Below are 17,500 nucleotides of genomic sequence, written 5' to 3' on the forward strand. Positions count from 1 at the left end.
ACACAAGTAAACAGGCTGCAGGACTGCTTGTATCGCACATGATATCACACACAAGTAAACAGGCTGCAGGACTGCTTGTATCACACATGATATCACACAGAAGTAAACAGGCTGCAGGACTGCTTGTATCACACATGATATCACACATAAGTAAACATGCCGCAGGACTGCTTGTATCACACATGATATCACACATAAGTAAACATGCTGCAGGACTGCTTGTATCACACGTGATATCACACACAAGTAAACATGCCGCAGGACTGCTTGTATCACACATGATATCACACATAAGTAAACATGCTGCAGGACTGCTTGTATCACACATGATATCACACACAAGTAAACATGCTGGAGGACTGCTTGTATCACACATGATATCACACACAATTAATCTGCTGCAGAACTGTTTGTATCACACATGATATCACACACAAGTAAACATGCCGCAGGACTGCTTGTATCACACATGATATCACACACAAGTAAACAGGCTGCAGGGCTGCTTCTATCGCACATGATATCACACAGAAGTAAACATGCTGCAGGTCTGCTTGTATCACACATGATATCACACACAAGTAAACATGCTGCAGGACTACTTGTATCACACATGATATCACACATAAGTAAACATGCTGCAGGGCTGCTTGTATCACACATGATATCACACACAAGTAAACAGGCTGCAGGACTGCTTGTATCGCACATGATATCACACACAAGTAAACATGCCGCAGGACTGCTTGTATCACACATGATATCACACACAAGTAAACATGCTGCAGGACTGCTTGTATTGCACATGATATCACACAGAAGTAAACATGCTGCAGGACTGCTTGTATCGCAGATGATATCACACACGAGTAAACAGGCCGCAGGACTGCTTGTATCGCACATGATATCACACACAAGTAAACAGGCTGCAGGACTGCTTGTATCGCACATGATATCACACACAAGTAAACAGGCTGCAGGACTGCCTGTATCACACATGATATCACACAGAAGTAAACATGCTGCAGGACTGCTTGTATCGCACATGATATCACACAAAAGTAAACAGGCTGAAGGACTGCTTAAATCGCACATGATATCACACACAAGTAAACAGGCTGCAGGACTGCTTGTATCGCACATGATATCACACACAAGTAAACATGCCGCAGGACTGCTTGTATCACACATGATATCACACACAAGTAAACATGCTGCAGGACTGCTTGTATCGCAGATGATATCACACACGAGTAAACAGGCCGCAGGACTGCTTGTATCGCACATGATATCACACACAAGTAAACAGGCTGCAGGACTGCTTGTATCGCACATGATATCACACACAAGTAAACAGGCTGCAGGACTGCTTGTATCACACATGATATCACACAGAAGTAAACAGGCTGCAGGACTGCTTGTATCACACATGATATCACACAGAAGTAAACATGCTGCAGGACTGCTTGTATCGCACATGATATCACACAAAAGTAAACAGGCTGAAGGACTGCTTAAATCGCACATGATATCACACACAAGTAAACATGCTGGAGGACTGCTTGTATCACACATGATATCACACACAATTAATCTGCTGCAGAACTGTTTGTATCACACATGATATCACACACAAGTAAACATGCTGCAGGACTACTTGTATCACACATGATATCACACATAAGTAAACATGCTGCAGGGCTGCTTGTATCACACATGATATCACACACAAGTAAACAGGCTGCAGGACTGCTTGTATCGCACATGATATCACACACAAGTAAACATGCCGCAGGACTGCTTGTATCACACATGATATCACACACAAGTAAACATGCTGCAGGACTGCTTGTATTGCACATGATATCACACAGAAGTAAACATGCTGCAGGACTGCTTGTATCGCAGATGATATCACACAAAAGTAAACAGGCTGAAGGACTGCTTAAATCGCACATGATATCACACACAAGTAAACATGCTGGAGGACTGCTTGTATCACACATGATATCACACACAATTAATCTGCTGCAGAACTGTTTGTATCACACATGATATCAGACACAAGTAAACAGGCTGCAGGACTGCTTGTATCACACATGATATCACACACAAGTAAACAGGCTGCAGGACTGCTTGTATTGCACATGATATCACACACAAGTAAACATGCTGCAGGTCGGCTTGTATCGCACATGATATCACACACAAGTAAACATGCTGCAGGACTGCTTGTATCACACATGATATCACACAATCTGCTGCAGAACTGTTTGTATCACACATGATATCACACCCGAGTAAACATGCCGCAGGACTGCTTGTATCGCAGATGATATCACACACAAGTAAACATGCTGCAGGACTGCTTGTATCACACATGATATCACACACAAGTAAACATGCTGGAGGACTGCTTGTATCACACATGATATCACACACAAGTAAACATGCCGCAGGACTGCTTGTATCACACATGATATCACACACAAGTAAACATGCTGCAGGACTGCTTGTATCGCAGATGATATCACACACAAGTAAACAGGCTGCAGGACTGCTTGTATTGCACATGATATCACACACAAGTAAACATGCTGCAGGTCGGCTTGTATCGCACATGATATCACACACAAGTAAACATGCTGCAGGACTGCTTGTATCACACATGATATCACACAATCTGCTGCAGAACTGTTTGTATCACACATGATATCACACCCGAGTAAACATGCCGCAGGACTGCTTGTATCGCAGATGATATCACACACAAGTAAACATGCTGCAGGACTGCTTGTATCACACATGATATCACACACAAGTAAACATGCTGGAGGACTGCTTGTATCACACATGATATCACACACAATTAATCTGCTGCAGAACTGTTTGTATCACACATGATATCAGACACAAGTAAACCTGCTGCAGGACTGCTTGTATCACACATAATATCACACACAAGTAAACAGGCTGCAGGACTGCTTGTATTGCACATGATATCACACACAAGTAAACATGCTGCAGGTCGGCTTGTATCGCACATGATATCACACACAAGTAAACATGCTGCAGGACTGCTTGTATCACACATGATATCACACAATCTGCTGCAGAACTGTTTGTATCACACATGATATCACACCCGAGTAAACATGCCGCAGGACTGCTTGTATCGCAGATGATATCACACACAAGTAAACATGCTGCAGGACTGCTTGTATCACACATGATATCACACACAAGTAAACATGCTGCAGGACTGCTTGTATCACACATGATATCACACACAAGTAAACATGCTGCAGGACTGCTTGTATCACACATGATATCACACACAATTAATCAGCTGCAGAACTGTTTGTATTGCACATGATATCACACACAAGTAAACAGGCTGCAGGTCTGCTTGTATCGCACATGATATCACACACAAGTAAACATGCTGCAGGACTGCTTGTATCGCACATGATATCACACACAATTAATCAGCTGCAGAACTGTTTGTATCGCACATGATATCACACACAAGTAAACAGGCTGCAGGTCTGCTTGTATCGCACATGATATCACATACAAGTAAACAGGCTGCAGGACTGCTTGTATCACACATGATATCACACACAAGTAAAAGGCTGCAGGACTGCTTGTATCACACATGATATCACACACAAGTAAAAGGCTGCAGGACTGCTTGTATCGCACATGATATCACACACTAGTAAACATGCTGCAGGACTGCTTGTATCGCACATGATATCAAATACAAGTAAACAGGCTGCAGGACTGCTTGTATCACAAATGATATCACACACAATTAATCTGCTGCAGAACTGTTTGTGCCCTGCGATGAGGTGGCGACTTGTCCAGGGTGTACCCCGCCTTCCGCCAAATTGTAGCTGAGATAGGCGCCGGTGCCCCCCGCAACCCCGAAAGGGAATAAGCGGTAGAAAATGGATGGATGGATGGAACTGTTTGTATCACACACGAGTAAACAGGCTGCAGGACTGCTTGTATCACACATGATATCACACACAATTAATCTGCTGCAGAACTGTTTGTATCACACACGAGTAAACAGGCTGCAGGACTGCTTGTATCACACATGATATCACACATAAGTAAACATGCTGCAGGACTACTTGTATCGCACATGATGTCACACACAAGTAAACAGGCTGCAGGACTGCTTGTATCGCACATGATATCACACACAAGTAAAACATGCTGCAGGGCTGCTTGTATCACACATGATATCACACACTAGTAAACATGCTGCAGGACTCCTTGTATCGCACATGATATCAAATACAAGTAAACAGGCTGCAGGACTGCTTGTATCACAAATGATATCACACACAATTAATCTGCTGCAGAACTGTTTGTATCACACACGAGTAAACAGGCTGCAGGACTTCTTGTATCACACATGATATCACATACAAGTAAACAGGCTGCAGGACTGCTTGTATCACACATGATATCACACATAAGTAAACATGCTGCAGGACTACTTGTATCGCACATGTCACACACAAGTAAACAGGCTGCAGGACTGCTTGTATCGCACATGATATCACACACAAGTAAAACATGCTGCAGGGCTGCTTGTATCACACATGATATCACACACAAGTAAACAGGCTGCAGGACTGCTTGTATCGCACATGATATCACACAAGTAAACATGCTGCAGGACTACTTGTATCGCACATGATATCACACACAAGTAAACATGCTGCAGGGCTGCTTGTATCACACATGATATCACACACAAGTAAACAGGCTGCAGGGCTGCTTCTATCGCACATGATATCACACACAAGTAAACAGGCTGCAGGTCTGCTTGTATCGCACATGATATCACACACAAGTAAACATGCTGCAGGACTGCTTCTATCACACATGATATCACACACAAGTAAACATGCTGCAGGTCTGCTTGTATCGCACATGATATCACACACAAGTAAACAGGCTGCAGGTCTGCTTGTATCGCACATGATATCACACACAAGTAAACATGCTGCAGGACTGCTTCTATCACACATGATATCACACACAAGTAAACAGGCTGCAGGGCTGCTTCTATCGCACATGATATCACACACAATTAATCTGCTGCAGAACTGTTTGTATCACACATGATATCACACACAAGTAAACAGGCTGCAGGACTGCTTGTATCGCACATGATATCACACACAAGTAAACATGCTGCAGGACTACTTGTATCACACATGATATCACACACAAGTAAACATGCTGCAGGACTGCTTGTATCACACATGATATCACACACGAGTAAACAGGCTGCAGGATTGCTTGTATCGCACATGATATCACACAAGTAAACATGCTGCAGGACTGCTTGTATCACACCTGATATCACACACAATCTGCTGCAGAACTGCTTGTATCACACATGATGTCACACACAAGTAAACATGCTGCAGGACTGCTTGTATCTCACATGATATCACACAAGTAAACATGCTGCAGGACTGCTTGTATCACAGATGATATCACACAGAAGTAAACAGGCTGCAGGACTGCTTGTATCGCACATGATATCACACAAGTAAACATGCTGCAGGACTGCTTGTATCACACACAATCTGCTGCAGAACTGCTTGTATCACACATGATATCACACACAAGTAAACATGCTGCAGGACTGCTTGTATCACACATGATATCACGCACAATCTGCTGCAGAACTCCTTGTATCACACATGATATCACACACAAGTAAACAGGCTCCAGGATTGCTTGTATCGCACATGATATCACACACAAGTAAACAGGCTGCAGGATTGCTTGTATCGCACATGATATCACACACAAGTAAACAGGGTGCAGGTCTGCTTGTATCGCACATGATATCACATACAAGTAAACAGGCTGCAGGACTGCTTGTATCGCATATGATATCACACACAAGTAAACATGCTGCAGGACTGCTTGTATCACACATGATATCACGCACAATCTGCTGCAGAACTCCTTGTATCACACATGATATCACACACAAGTAAACAGGCTCCAGGATTGCTTGTATCGCACATGATATCACACACAAGTAAACAGGCTGCAGGATTGCTTGTATCGCACATGATATCACACACAAGTAAACAGGGTGCAGGTCTGCTTGTATCGCACATGATATCACATACAAGTAAACAGGCTGCAGGACTGCTTGTATCGCAGATGATATCACACACAAGTAAACATGCTGCAGGTCGGCTTGTATCACACATGATATCACACGTGTCAACATGCTTCCACTGGTGTGTGAGTCTTGTGTTTTCTCCTACCCACCTGGGGATACTGGGAGGGGCCCTGTTTGGGCGGCTGGGGGCCTGCGGACTGTCAGCAGTGTTGTTGAAGGGTCCCAGGGGTCCCGGGCGGTTAGGCGGGGGCGGGGCCCCCCGAGGACCGGGCCGCTGGCCCGCAGACATCCTCCTGGGTCCAGTGGGACTGGGAGGCGGAGACCTTGGCAGCAGGGAAGGTTGAGAAGGGACCTGGGACTAAGGTACAGGTAGAGGTACAGGTGTGTGGGCGCTACCTGCGAGCAGAACTGGAGTCGCCCACCCAGGAGTTGTCCACGGGCGGGGGCATGGGCACGGTGATGGTGGAGGTGGAGATGTCTCCGATGATGGCCAGGGCCTCCTTCAGGGCCTGGTGGGTTCTCAGCACCTCGTCCCTCCTCTGGGCCTGCTCCTGGGACTCGTCCATCAGGGCGTTCTGGTCTCCGGCCGAGTACAGCTGGGCCAGCAGCTCGGCGTTGATGAACTCCTTCACCTGGGGGAAAAAAGGTGGAGGGCGGCTGAAGCGGGAGGTGGCGTGGAAGGAAGGAAGGAAGGAAGGCGGGTGAGGGGTTACGTTGTTGATCATCAGGTGCATGATGGCCTTGGGCATCAGGTCCCTGATGCACTTGTTGACGATGGCCATGTAGGAGTCCACCAGGTTCCTGATGGTCTCCACCTTGCGCTCCAGCTGGGGGTCCATGGAGAAGTTGTCTGTGGTGCTGCTGCTCTCACTCTCCACCTTCATGGGGGGACCACAACACACACACCTGTCACCCCAGTCTTCATTAATCACAGCCTGCTGTTTGTAACCATAGCAACCACATGTCAGCATCCTCCTGTCTCATGGTGTTGTAACCATAGCAACCATATGTCAGCATCATCCTGTCTCATGGCGTTGTAACCATAGCAACCACATGTCAGCATCCTCCTGTCTCATGGTGTTGTAACCATAGCAACCACATGTCAGCATCCCCCTGTCTCATGGTGCTGTAACCATAGCAACCACATGTCAGCATCCTCCTTGTCTCATGGTGTTGTAACCATAGCAACCGCATGTCAGCATCATCCTGTCTCATGGTATTGTAACCATAGCGACCACATGTCAGCATCCTCCTGTTTCATGGTGTTGTAACCATAGCAACCACATGTCAGCATCCTTCTGTCTCATGGTGTTGTAACCATAGCAACCATATGTTAGCATCCTCCTGTCTCATGGTATTGTAACCATAGCAACCATATGTTAGCATCCTCCTGTCTCATGGTATTGTAACCATAGCAACCATATGTCAGCATCCTTCTGTCTCATGGTGTTGTAACCATAGCAACCATATGTTAGCATCCTCCTGTCTCATGGTATTGTAACCATAGCAACCATATGTTAGCATCCTCCTGTCTCATGGTATTGTAACCATAGCAACCATATGTTAGCATCCTCCTGTCTCATGGTATTGTAACCATAGCAACCATATGTCAGCATCCTCCTGTCTCATGGTATTGTAACCATAGCAACCATATGTCAGCATCCTCCTGTCTCATGGTGTTGTAACCATAGCAACCACATGTCAGCATCCCCCTGTCTCATGGTGCTGTAACCATAGCAACCACATGTCAGCATCCTCCTTGTCTCATGGTGTTGTAACCATAGCAACCGCATGTCAGCATCATCCTGTCTCATGGTATTGTAACCATAGCGACCACATGTCAGCATCCTCCTGTTTCATGGTGTTGTAACCATAGCAACCACATGTCAGCATCCTTCTGTCTCATGGTGTTGTAACCATAGCAACCATATGTTAGCATCCTCCTGTCTCATGGTATTGTAACCATAGCAACCATATGTTAGCATCCTCCTGTCTCATGGTATTGTAACCATAGCAACCATATGTCAGCATCCTTCTGTCTCATGGTGTTGTAACCATAGCAACCATATGTTAGCATCCTCCTGTCTCATGGTATTGTAACCATAGCAACCATATGTTAGCATCCTCCTGTCTCATGGTATTGTAACCATAGCAACCATATGTTAGCATCCTCCTGTCTCATGGTATTGTAACCATAGCAACCACATGTCAGCATCCTCCTGTCTCATGGTGTTGTAACCATAGTAACCACATGTCAGCATTTCCTTGTCCCATGGTGTTGTAACCATAGCAACCATATGTTAGCATCCTCCTGTCTCATGGTATTGTAACCATAGCAACCATATGTCAGCATCCTTCTGTCTCATGGTGTTGTAACCATAGCAACCATATGTTAGCATCCTCCTGTGTCATGGTATTGTAACCATAGCAACCATATGTCAGCATCCTCCTGTCTCATGGTGTTGTAACCATAGCAACCACATGTCAGCATCCTCCTGTCTCATGGTGTTGTAACCATAGCAACCATATGTCAGCATCCTCCTGTCTCATGGTGTTGTAACCATAGCAACCATATGTCAGCATCTCCTTGTCTCATGGTGTTGTAACCATAGCAACCATATGTTAGCATCTCCTTGTCCCATGGTGTTGTAACCTTAGCAACCATTGCAAAACATATTTGATATTGTTAGAAAATGAAACAGATCAACAATTTCAGGAAAAAAATATACACGAGCAGTTAGCATAGCATGTAGCATGTTTAGCTACATCAGCAAAAAAAAACTTGTAAGGAATGTATTTGACTCGCCGCCACGGATTAGACATAAATGTTGACATAAATGCAAAATAAATGTTGAGATGAATGAGATATAAATGTTGACACGTATATGCGATATAATAGTTGACAAATATGCAATATAAATGTTGACACACATGCGGTATAAATGTTGACAATTATGCGATAATAATGTAGACACGTATGCGATATAAATGTTGATATGAATGAGGTAGAAATGTTGACAAATATGCGATATAAATGTTTACACTAATGCTATATACTTGTTGACACGCAGGTGATATAAATGTTGACATGAATGCGATATGAATGTAGACACGTGTAAGGTATAAATGTTGCCAGTTGTGCGATATAAATGTTGCCAGTTGTGCGATATAAATGTTGCCAGTTGTGCGGTATAAATGTTGCCAGTTGTGCGATATAAATGTTGCCAGGTGTGCGATATAAATGTTGCCAGTTGTGCGATATAAATGTTGCCAGTTGTGCGATATAAATGTTGCCAGTTGTGCGATATAAATGTTGCCGGTTGTGCGATATAAAAGTTGCCGGTTGTGCGATATAAATGTTGCCAGGTGTGCGATATAAATGTTGCCAGGTGTGCGATATAAATGTTGCCAGTTGTGCGATATAAATGTTGCCAGTTGTGCGGTATAAATGTTGCCAGTTGTGCGGTATAAATGTTGCCAGTTGTGCGATATAAATGCTGCCAGTTGTGCGATATAAATGTTGCCAGTTGTGCGATAGAAATGTTTCCAGGTGTGCGATATAAATGTTGCCAGGTGTGCGATAGAAATGTTGCCAGGTGTGCGATGTAAATGTTGCCAGTTGTGCGATATAAATGTTGCCAGTTGTGCGATATAAATGTTGCCAGTTGTGCGGTATAAATGTTGCCAGTTATGCGATATAAATGTTGCCAGGTGTGCGATTTAATGTTGCCAGTTGTGCGATATAAAAGTTGCCGGTTGTGCGATATAAATGTTGCCACTCGTGCGATATAAATGTTGCCAGTTGTGCGGTATAAATGTTACCAGTTGTGCGGTATAAATGTTGCCAGTTGTGCGATATAAATGTTGCCAGTTGTGCGGTATAAATGTTGCCAGTTGTGCGATATAAATGTTGCCAGTTGTGCGATATAAATGCTGCCAGTCGTGCGATATAAATGTTGCCAGTCGTGCGATATAAATGTTGCCAGTCGTGCGATATAAATGTTGCCGGTTGTGCGATATAAATGTTGCCGGTTGTGCGATATAAATGTTGCCGGTTGTGCGATATAAATGTTGCCGGTTGTGCGATATAAAAGTTGCCGGTTGTGCGATATAAAAGTTGCCGGTTGTGCGATATAAATGTTGCCGGTTGTGCGATATAAATGTTGCCAGTTGTGCGGTATAAATGTTGCCAGTTGTGCGATATAAATGCTGCCAGTTGTGCGATATAAATGTTGCCAGTCGTGCGATATAAATGTTGCCAGTCGTGCGATATAAATGTTGCCAGTTGTGCGATATAAATGTTGCCGGTTGTGCGATATAAATGTTGCCGGTTGTGCGATATAAAAGTTGCCGGTTGTGCGATATAAATGTTGCCAGGTGTGCGATATAAATGTTACCAGTTGTGCGGTATAAATGTTGCCGGTTGTGCGATATAAATGTTGCCGGTTGTGCGATATAAAAGTTGCCGGTTGTGCGATATAAATGTTGCCAGGTGTGCGATATAAATGTTGCCAGGTGTGCGATATAAATGTTGCCAGTTGTGCGATGTAAATGTTGCCAGTTGTGCGATATAAAAGTTGCCGGTTTTGCGATATAAATGTTGCCAGGTGTGCGATATAAATGTTGTCAGTTGTGCGATGTAAATGTTGTCAGTTGTGCGATGTAAATGTTGCCAGTTGTGCGATGTAAATGTTGCCAGTTGTGCGATATAAATGTTGCCAGTTGTGTGATATAAATGTTGCCAGTTGTGCGATATAAATGTTGCCAGGTGTGCGATATAAATGTTGCCAGGTGTGCGATGTAAATGTTGCCAGTTGTGCGATATAAATGTTGCCAGTTGTGCAATATAAATGTTTACACTGATGCTATATACTTGTTGACACTCGTGATATAAATGGTGACACTTATGCGATATTAATGTTGACACACATGCAATATAAATGTTTACACTAATGCTATATACTTGTTTACACGCAGGTGATATAAATGTTGACATGAATGCGATATGAATGTAGACACGTGTAAGGTATAAATGTTGCCAGTTGTGCGATATAAATGTGGTCAGTTGTGCGATGTAAATGTTGCCAGTTGTGCGATATAAATGTTGCCAGTTGTGTGATATAAATGTTGCCAGTTGTGCGATGTAAATGTTGCCAGTTGTGCGATGTAAATGTTGCCAGTTGTGCGATGTAAATGTTGCCAGTTGTGCGATGTAAATGTTGCCAGTTGTGCGATGTAAATGTTGCCAGTTGTGCGATATAAATGTTGCCAGTTGTGCGATATAAATGTTGCCAGTTGTGCAATATAAATGTTGCCAGTTGTGCGATATAAATGTTGCCAGGTGTGCGATATAAATGTTGCCAGGTGTGCGATATAAATGTTGCCAGTTGTGCGATATAAATGTTGCCAGTTGTGCGATATAAATGTTGCCAGTTGTGCGATATAAATGTTGCCAGTTGTGCGATATAAATGTTGTCAGGTGTGCGATATAAATGTTGCCAGTTGTGCGATATAAATGTTGCCAGTTGTGCAATATAAATGTTTACACTGATGCTATATACTTGTTGACACTCGTGTGATATAAATGTTGACACATATGCGATATAAATGTTGACACACGTGCAATATAAATGTTTACACTAATGCTATATACTTGTTGACACGCAGGTGATATAAATGTTGACATGAATGCGATATGAATGTAGACACGTATAAGGTATAAATGTTGCCAGTTGTGCGATATAAATGTTGCCAGTTGTGCGATATAAATGTTTACACTGATGCTATACTCTTGTTGACACTCGTGATATAAATGGTGACACTTATGCGATATTAATGTTGACACACATGCAATATAAATGTTTACACTAATGCTATATACTTGTTTACACGCAGGTGATATAAATGTTGACATGAATGCGATATGAATGTAGACACGTGTAAGGTATAAATGTTGCCAGTTGTGCGATATAAATGTGGTCAGTTGTGCGATGTAAATGTTGCCAGTTGTGCGATATAAATGTTGCCAGTTGTGCGATATAAATGTTGCCAGTTGTGCGATATAAATGTTGCCAGTTGTGCGATGTAAATGTTGCCAGTTGTGCGATGTAAATGTTGCCAGTTGTGCGATGTAAATGTTGCCAGTTGTGCGATATAAATGTTGCCAGTTGTGCGATATAAATGTTGCCAGTTGTGCGATATAAATGTTGCCAGTTGTGCGATATAAATGTTGCCAGGTGTGCGATATAAATGTTGCCAGGTGTGCGATATAAATGTTGCCAGTTGTGCGATATAAATGCTGCCAGTTGTGCGATATAAATGTTGCCAGTTGTGCGATATAAATGTTTCCAGGTGTGCGATATAAATGTTGCCAGGTGTGCGATATAAATGTTGCCAGGTGTGCGATAGAAATGTTGCCAGTTGTGCGATGTAAATGTTGCCAGTTGTGCGATGTAAATGTTGCCAGTTGTGCGATGTACATGTTGCCAGTTGTGCGATGTAAATGTTGCCAGTTGTGCGATATAAATGGTGCTGACCGTGGCAATCTTCTCAGGATAGACCCCGGCACGTAGCAGAGAAGACTTCCAGCTGTCGACATCATCCTGGGAGTCACACGCCAGCTCCAGTGTGCGATTGTCCTTGTACACGTTCCTGTAGTACACACATACATGTCTAGTACAAGTACACCTTCCTGTAGTACACACACACATGTCTAGTACAACTACACCTTCCTGTAGTACACACAAACATATCTTTTACTACGAAACCATGCTGTTGTAACACATGGCTTGGCATTGTCTTGCTGAAATAAGCAGGGGCGTCCATGATAACATTGCTTGGATGACAACATATGTTGTTCCAAAACCTGTATGTACCTTTCAGCATTAAAGGTGCCTTCACAGATGTGTAAATTACCCATGCCTTGGGCACTAATGCACCCCCATACCATCACACATGCTGCCTAGAACACTTTGCGCCTATAGCAATCCGGATGGTTATTTTCCTCTTTGTTCCGGAGGACACCACGTCCACAGTTTCCAAATATAATTTGAAATGTGGACTCGTCAGACCACAGAACACTTTTCCACTTTGCATCAGTCCATCTTAGATGAGCTCGGGCCCAGGGAAGCCGGTGCCGTTCCTGGGTGTTGTTGATACATGGCTATGGCTTTGCATAGTAGAGTTTTAACTTTTCTCTAGTGACTCAAAGCGCTTTACAGAGTGAAACCCAATATCTAAGTCACATTCAAACCAGTGTGGGTGGCACTGGAAGCAGGTGGGTAAAGTGTCTTGCCCAAGGACACGACGGCAGTGATTAGGATGGTGCGAGCGGGAATCGAACCTGCAACCCTCAAGTTGCTGGCACGGCCACTCTACCAACCGAGCTAAACCGCACTTACAGATGTAGCGACTGACTGTAGTTACTGACAGTGGTTTTATGAAGGGTTCCTGAGCCCATGTGGTGATATCCTTTACACACTGATGTCGGTTTTTGATGCAGTGCCGCCTGAGGGATCAAAAGTTCGTAATATCATCGCTTAGGTGCAGTGATTACTCCTGATTCTCTGAACCTTTTGATGATTTTACGGACCGTAGATCCCTAAATTCCTTGCAATAGCTCGTTGAGAAATGTTGTCCTAAAACTGTTTGACAATTTGCTTACAAAGTGGTGACCTCTCACCGCATCCTTGTTTGTGAGTTACTTAGCATTTCATGGAAGCTGCTTTTATACCCAATCATGGCACCCACCTGTTCCCAATTAGCCTGCACACCTGTGGGATGTTCCAAATAAGTGTTTGATGAGCATTCCTCAACTCTATCAGTATTTATTGCCACCTTTCCCAACTTCTTTGTCACGTGTTGCTGGCATCAAAATCCAAAGTTAATGATTATTTGCACAGAAAAAAAAATGTTTATGAGTTTGAACATCAAATATGTTGTCTTTGTAACATATTCAACTGAATATGGCTTGAAAAGGATTCGCAAATCATTGTATTCTGTTTATATTTACATCTAACACAATTTCCCAACTCATATGGAAACAGGGTTAGTATTACTGCTGGCATGAGAGTGACAGCAGCTGACTGACCTCGACTCCGTGTTGAAGATGCAAAAGATGTGTTTGCTGGACATGAAACTCTTCTCCACGTCTCGGACCTTCAGGTTGTCCAGCGGCAGCATGTACTTCTTATCCTTCTCCTGTCTCACACACACACACGCGCACGCGCACGCGCACGCGCACGCACACACACACACACACACACACACACACACACACACACACACACACACACACACACACACACACTTCTTACTGTCTGTGAGGAGATGACCAATAGTCAACATCTGCTAGTACTTAGTACACAACACTGCTAGTACTTAGTACACAAGAGAGAAGTTCCCCAGAGGAGGCCACAACCAGCGACATCAAAGTGGATTTGAAGTCCATGTGGTGTCAAAGCTGGTGTGATTTGGAGTTCATGTGGTGTCAAAGCTGGTTTGATTTGGAGTTCATGTGGTGTCAAAGCTGGTTTGATTTGGAGTTCATGTGGTGTCAAAGTTGGTGTGATTTGGAGTTCATGTGGTGTCAGACTGGGTGTGATATGGAGTTCATGTGGTGTCAGACTGGGTGGGATATGGCGTTTATGTGGTGTCAAAGCTGGTGTGATTTGGAGTTCATGTGGTGTCAAAGCTGGTGTGATTTGGAGTTTATGTGGTGTCAGACTGGGTGGGATATGGAGTTTATGTGGTGTCAAAGCTGGTGTGATTTGGAGTTCATGTGGTGTCAGACCGGGTGTGATATGGAGTTCATGTGGTGTCAGACTGGGTGGGGTATGGAGTTTATTTGGTGTCAAAGCTGGTGTGATTTGGAGTTCATGTGGTGTCAAAGCTGGTGTGATTTGGAGTTCATGTGGTGTCAGACCTGGTGTGATTTGGAGTTCATGTGGAGTCAGACTGGGTGGGATATGGAGTTTATGTGGTGTCAAAGCTAGTTGAATTTGGAGTTCATGTGGTGTCAGACTGGGTGGGATATGGAGTTTATGTGGTGTCAAAGCTGGTGTGATTTGGAGTTCATGTGGTGTCAAAGCTGGTGTGATTTGGAGTTCATGTGGTGTCAGACTGGGTGGGATATGGAGTTTATGTGGTGTCAAAGCTGGTGTGATTTGGAGTTCATGTGGTGTCAAAGCTGGTGTGATTTGGAGTTCATGTGGTGTCAAAGCTGGTGTGATTTGGAGTTCTTGTGGTGTCAAAGCTGGTGTGATTCTGAGTTCATGTGGTGTCAGACTGGGTGGGATATGGAGTTTATTTGGTGTCAAAGCTGGTGTGATTTGGAGTTCATGTGGTGTCAGACTGGGTGGGATATGGAGTTTATTTGGTGTCAAAGCTGGTGTGACTTGGAGTTCATGTGGTGTCAAGGCTGGTGTGATTTGGAGTTCATTTGGTGTCAGACCTGGTGTGATTTGGAGTTCATGTGGAGTCAGACTGGGTGGGATATGGAGTTTATGTGGTGTCAAAGTTGGTGTGATTTGGAGTTCATGTGGTGTCAGACTGGGTGGGATATGGAGTTTATGTGGTGTCAAAGCTGGTGTGATTTGGAGTTCATGTGGTGTCAAAGCTGGTGTGATTTGGAGTTCATGTGGTGTCAGACTGGGTGGGATATGGAGTTTATGTGGTGTCAAAGCTGGTGTGATTTGGAGTTCATGTGGTGTCAAAGCTGGTGTGATATGGAGTTCATGTGGTGTCAAAGCTGGTGTGATTTGGAGTTCATGTGGTGTCAAAGCTGGTGTGATGCTGAGTTCATGTGGTGTCAGACTGGGTGGGATATGGAGTTTATTTGGTGTCAAAGCTGGTGTGATTTGGAGTTCATGTGGTGTCAGACTGGGTGGGATATGGAGTTTATTTGGTGTCAAAGCTGTTGTGACTTGGAGTTCATGTGGTGTCAAAGCTGGTGTGATTTGGAGTTCATGTGGTGTCAGACTGGGTGGGATATGGAGTTTATTTGGTGTCAAAGCTGGTGTGACTTGGAGTTCATGTGGTGTCAAAGCTGGTGGGATTTGGAGTTCATGTGGTGTCAGACTGGGTGTGATTTGGAGTTCATGTGGTGTCAGACTGGGTGTGATATGGAGTTCGTGTGGTGTCAGACTGGGTGGGATATGGAGTTTGTGTGGTGTCAAAGCTTGTGTGATTTGGAGTTCATGTGGTGTCAAAGCTGGTGTGATTTGGAGTTCATGTGGTGTCAAAGCTGGTGTGATTTGGAGTTCATGTGGTGTCAAAGCTGGTGTGATTTGGAGTTCATGTGGTGTCAAAGCTGGTGTGATTCGGAGTTCATGTGGTGTCAGAAGGGGTGGGATATGGAGTTCATGTGGTGTCAGACCGGGTGTGATTGGAGTCCATGTGGTGTCAAAGCTGGTGTGATTGGAGTCCATGTGGTGTCAGACCGGGTGTGATATGGAGTCCATGCGGTGTCAAAGCTGCTGTGATTTGGAGTTCATGTGGTGTCAGACCGGGTGGGATATGGAGTTTATGTGGTGTCAAAGCTGGTGTGATTGGAGTCCATGTGGTGTCAGACCGGGTGTGATATGGAGTCCATGCGGTGTCAAAGCTGCTGTGATTTGGAGTTCATGTGGTGTCAGACCGGGTGGGATATGGAGTTTATGTGGTGTCAAAGTTGGTGGGATAAGGAGTTTACTTGGTGTCAAAGCTGGTGTGCTTTGGAGTTCATGTGGTTTCAAAGCTGGTGTGATTTGGAGTTCATGTGGTGTCAGACCGGGTGTGATATGGAGTTCATGTGGTGTCAGACTGGGTGTGATATGAAGTTCATGTGGTGTCAGACTGGGTGGGATATGGAGTTCATGTGGTGTCAAAGCTGGTGTGATTTGGAGTTCATGTGGTGTCAAAGCTGGTGTGATTTGGAGTTCATGTGGTGTCAGAGCTGGTGTGATTTGGAGTTTATGTGGTGTCAGACTGGGTGGGATATGGAGTTTATGTGGTGTCAAAGCTGGTGTGATTTGGAGTTCATGTGGTGTCAAAGCTGGTGTGATTTGGAGTTCATGTGGTGTCAAAGCTGGTGTGATTTGGGGTTCATGTGGAGTCAGACCAGGTGTGAATGCTCACATGGAAAGACGGGAGGTTCCGCTGAGGAACCTGGAACTAGAGTCTAGGCTCCTCTTTCGACTTGGACCATGGACAACAACAACAATAACAATAACAACAAGGTGCCCAGCAGCGAAGTGAAGTGAATTATATTTATATAGCGCTTTTTCTCTAGTGACTCAAGGCACTTTACATAGTGAAAGCCAATATCTAAGTTCCATGTACAGCAGTGTG

General features: G+C 44.2%; 1 protein-coding gene across 1 annotated transcript in view; it reads right to left on the bottom strand.

Annotated features, from left to right (window-relative positions):
- LOC133550798 (dynamin-3-like) overlaps positions 1-17,500 on the bottom strand; it is a 60,989-nt gene that overhangs the window by 2,968 nt on the left and 40,521 nt on the right. The window contains exons 16-20 of the mRNA XM_061896842.1: positions 14,262-14,371; positions 12,709-12,823; positions 6,886-7,050; positions 6,569-6,804; positions 6,322-6,495 (exon numbers count right to left, since the gene is read on the bottom strand). Of these exons, the coding sequence (XP_061752826.1) occupies positions 6,322-6,495; positions 6,569-6,804; positions 6,886-7,050; positions 12,709-12,823; positions 14,262-14,371 (800 nt within the window). The remainder of the gene's footprint in view (positions 1-6,321; positions 6,496-6,568; positions 6,805-6,885; positions 7,051-12,708; positions 12,824-14,261; positions 14,372-17,500) is intronic.

Source organism: Nerophis ophidion, linkage group LG04 (genome assembly GCF_033978795.1).
Source record: "Nerophis ophidion isolate RoL-2023_Sa linkage group LG04, RoL_Noph_v1.0, whole genome shotgun sequence".
In the NCBI taxonomy this organism is placed as follows: Eukaryota; Metazoa; Chordata; class Actinopteri; order Syngnathiformes; family Syngnathidae; genus Nerophis; species Nerophis ophidion.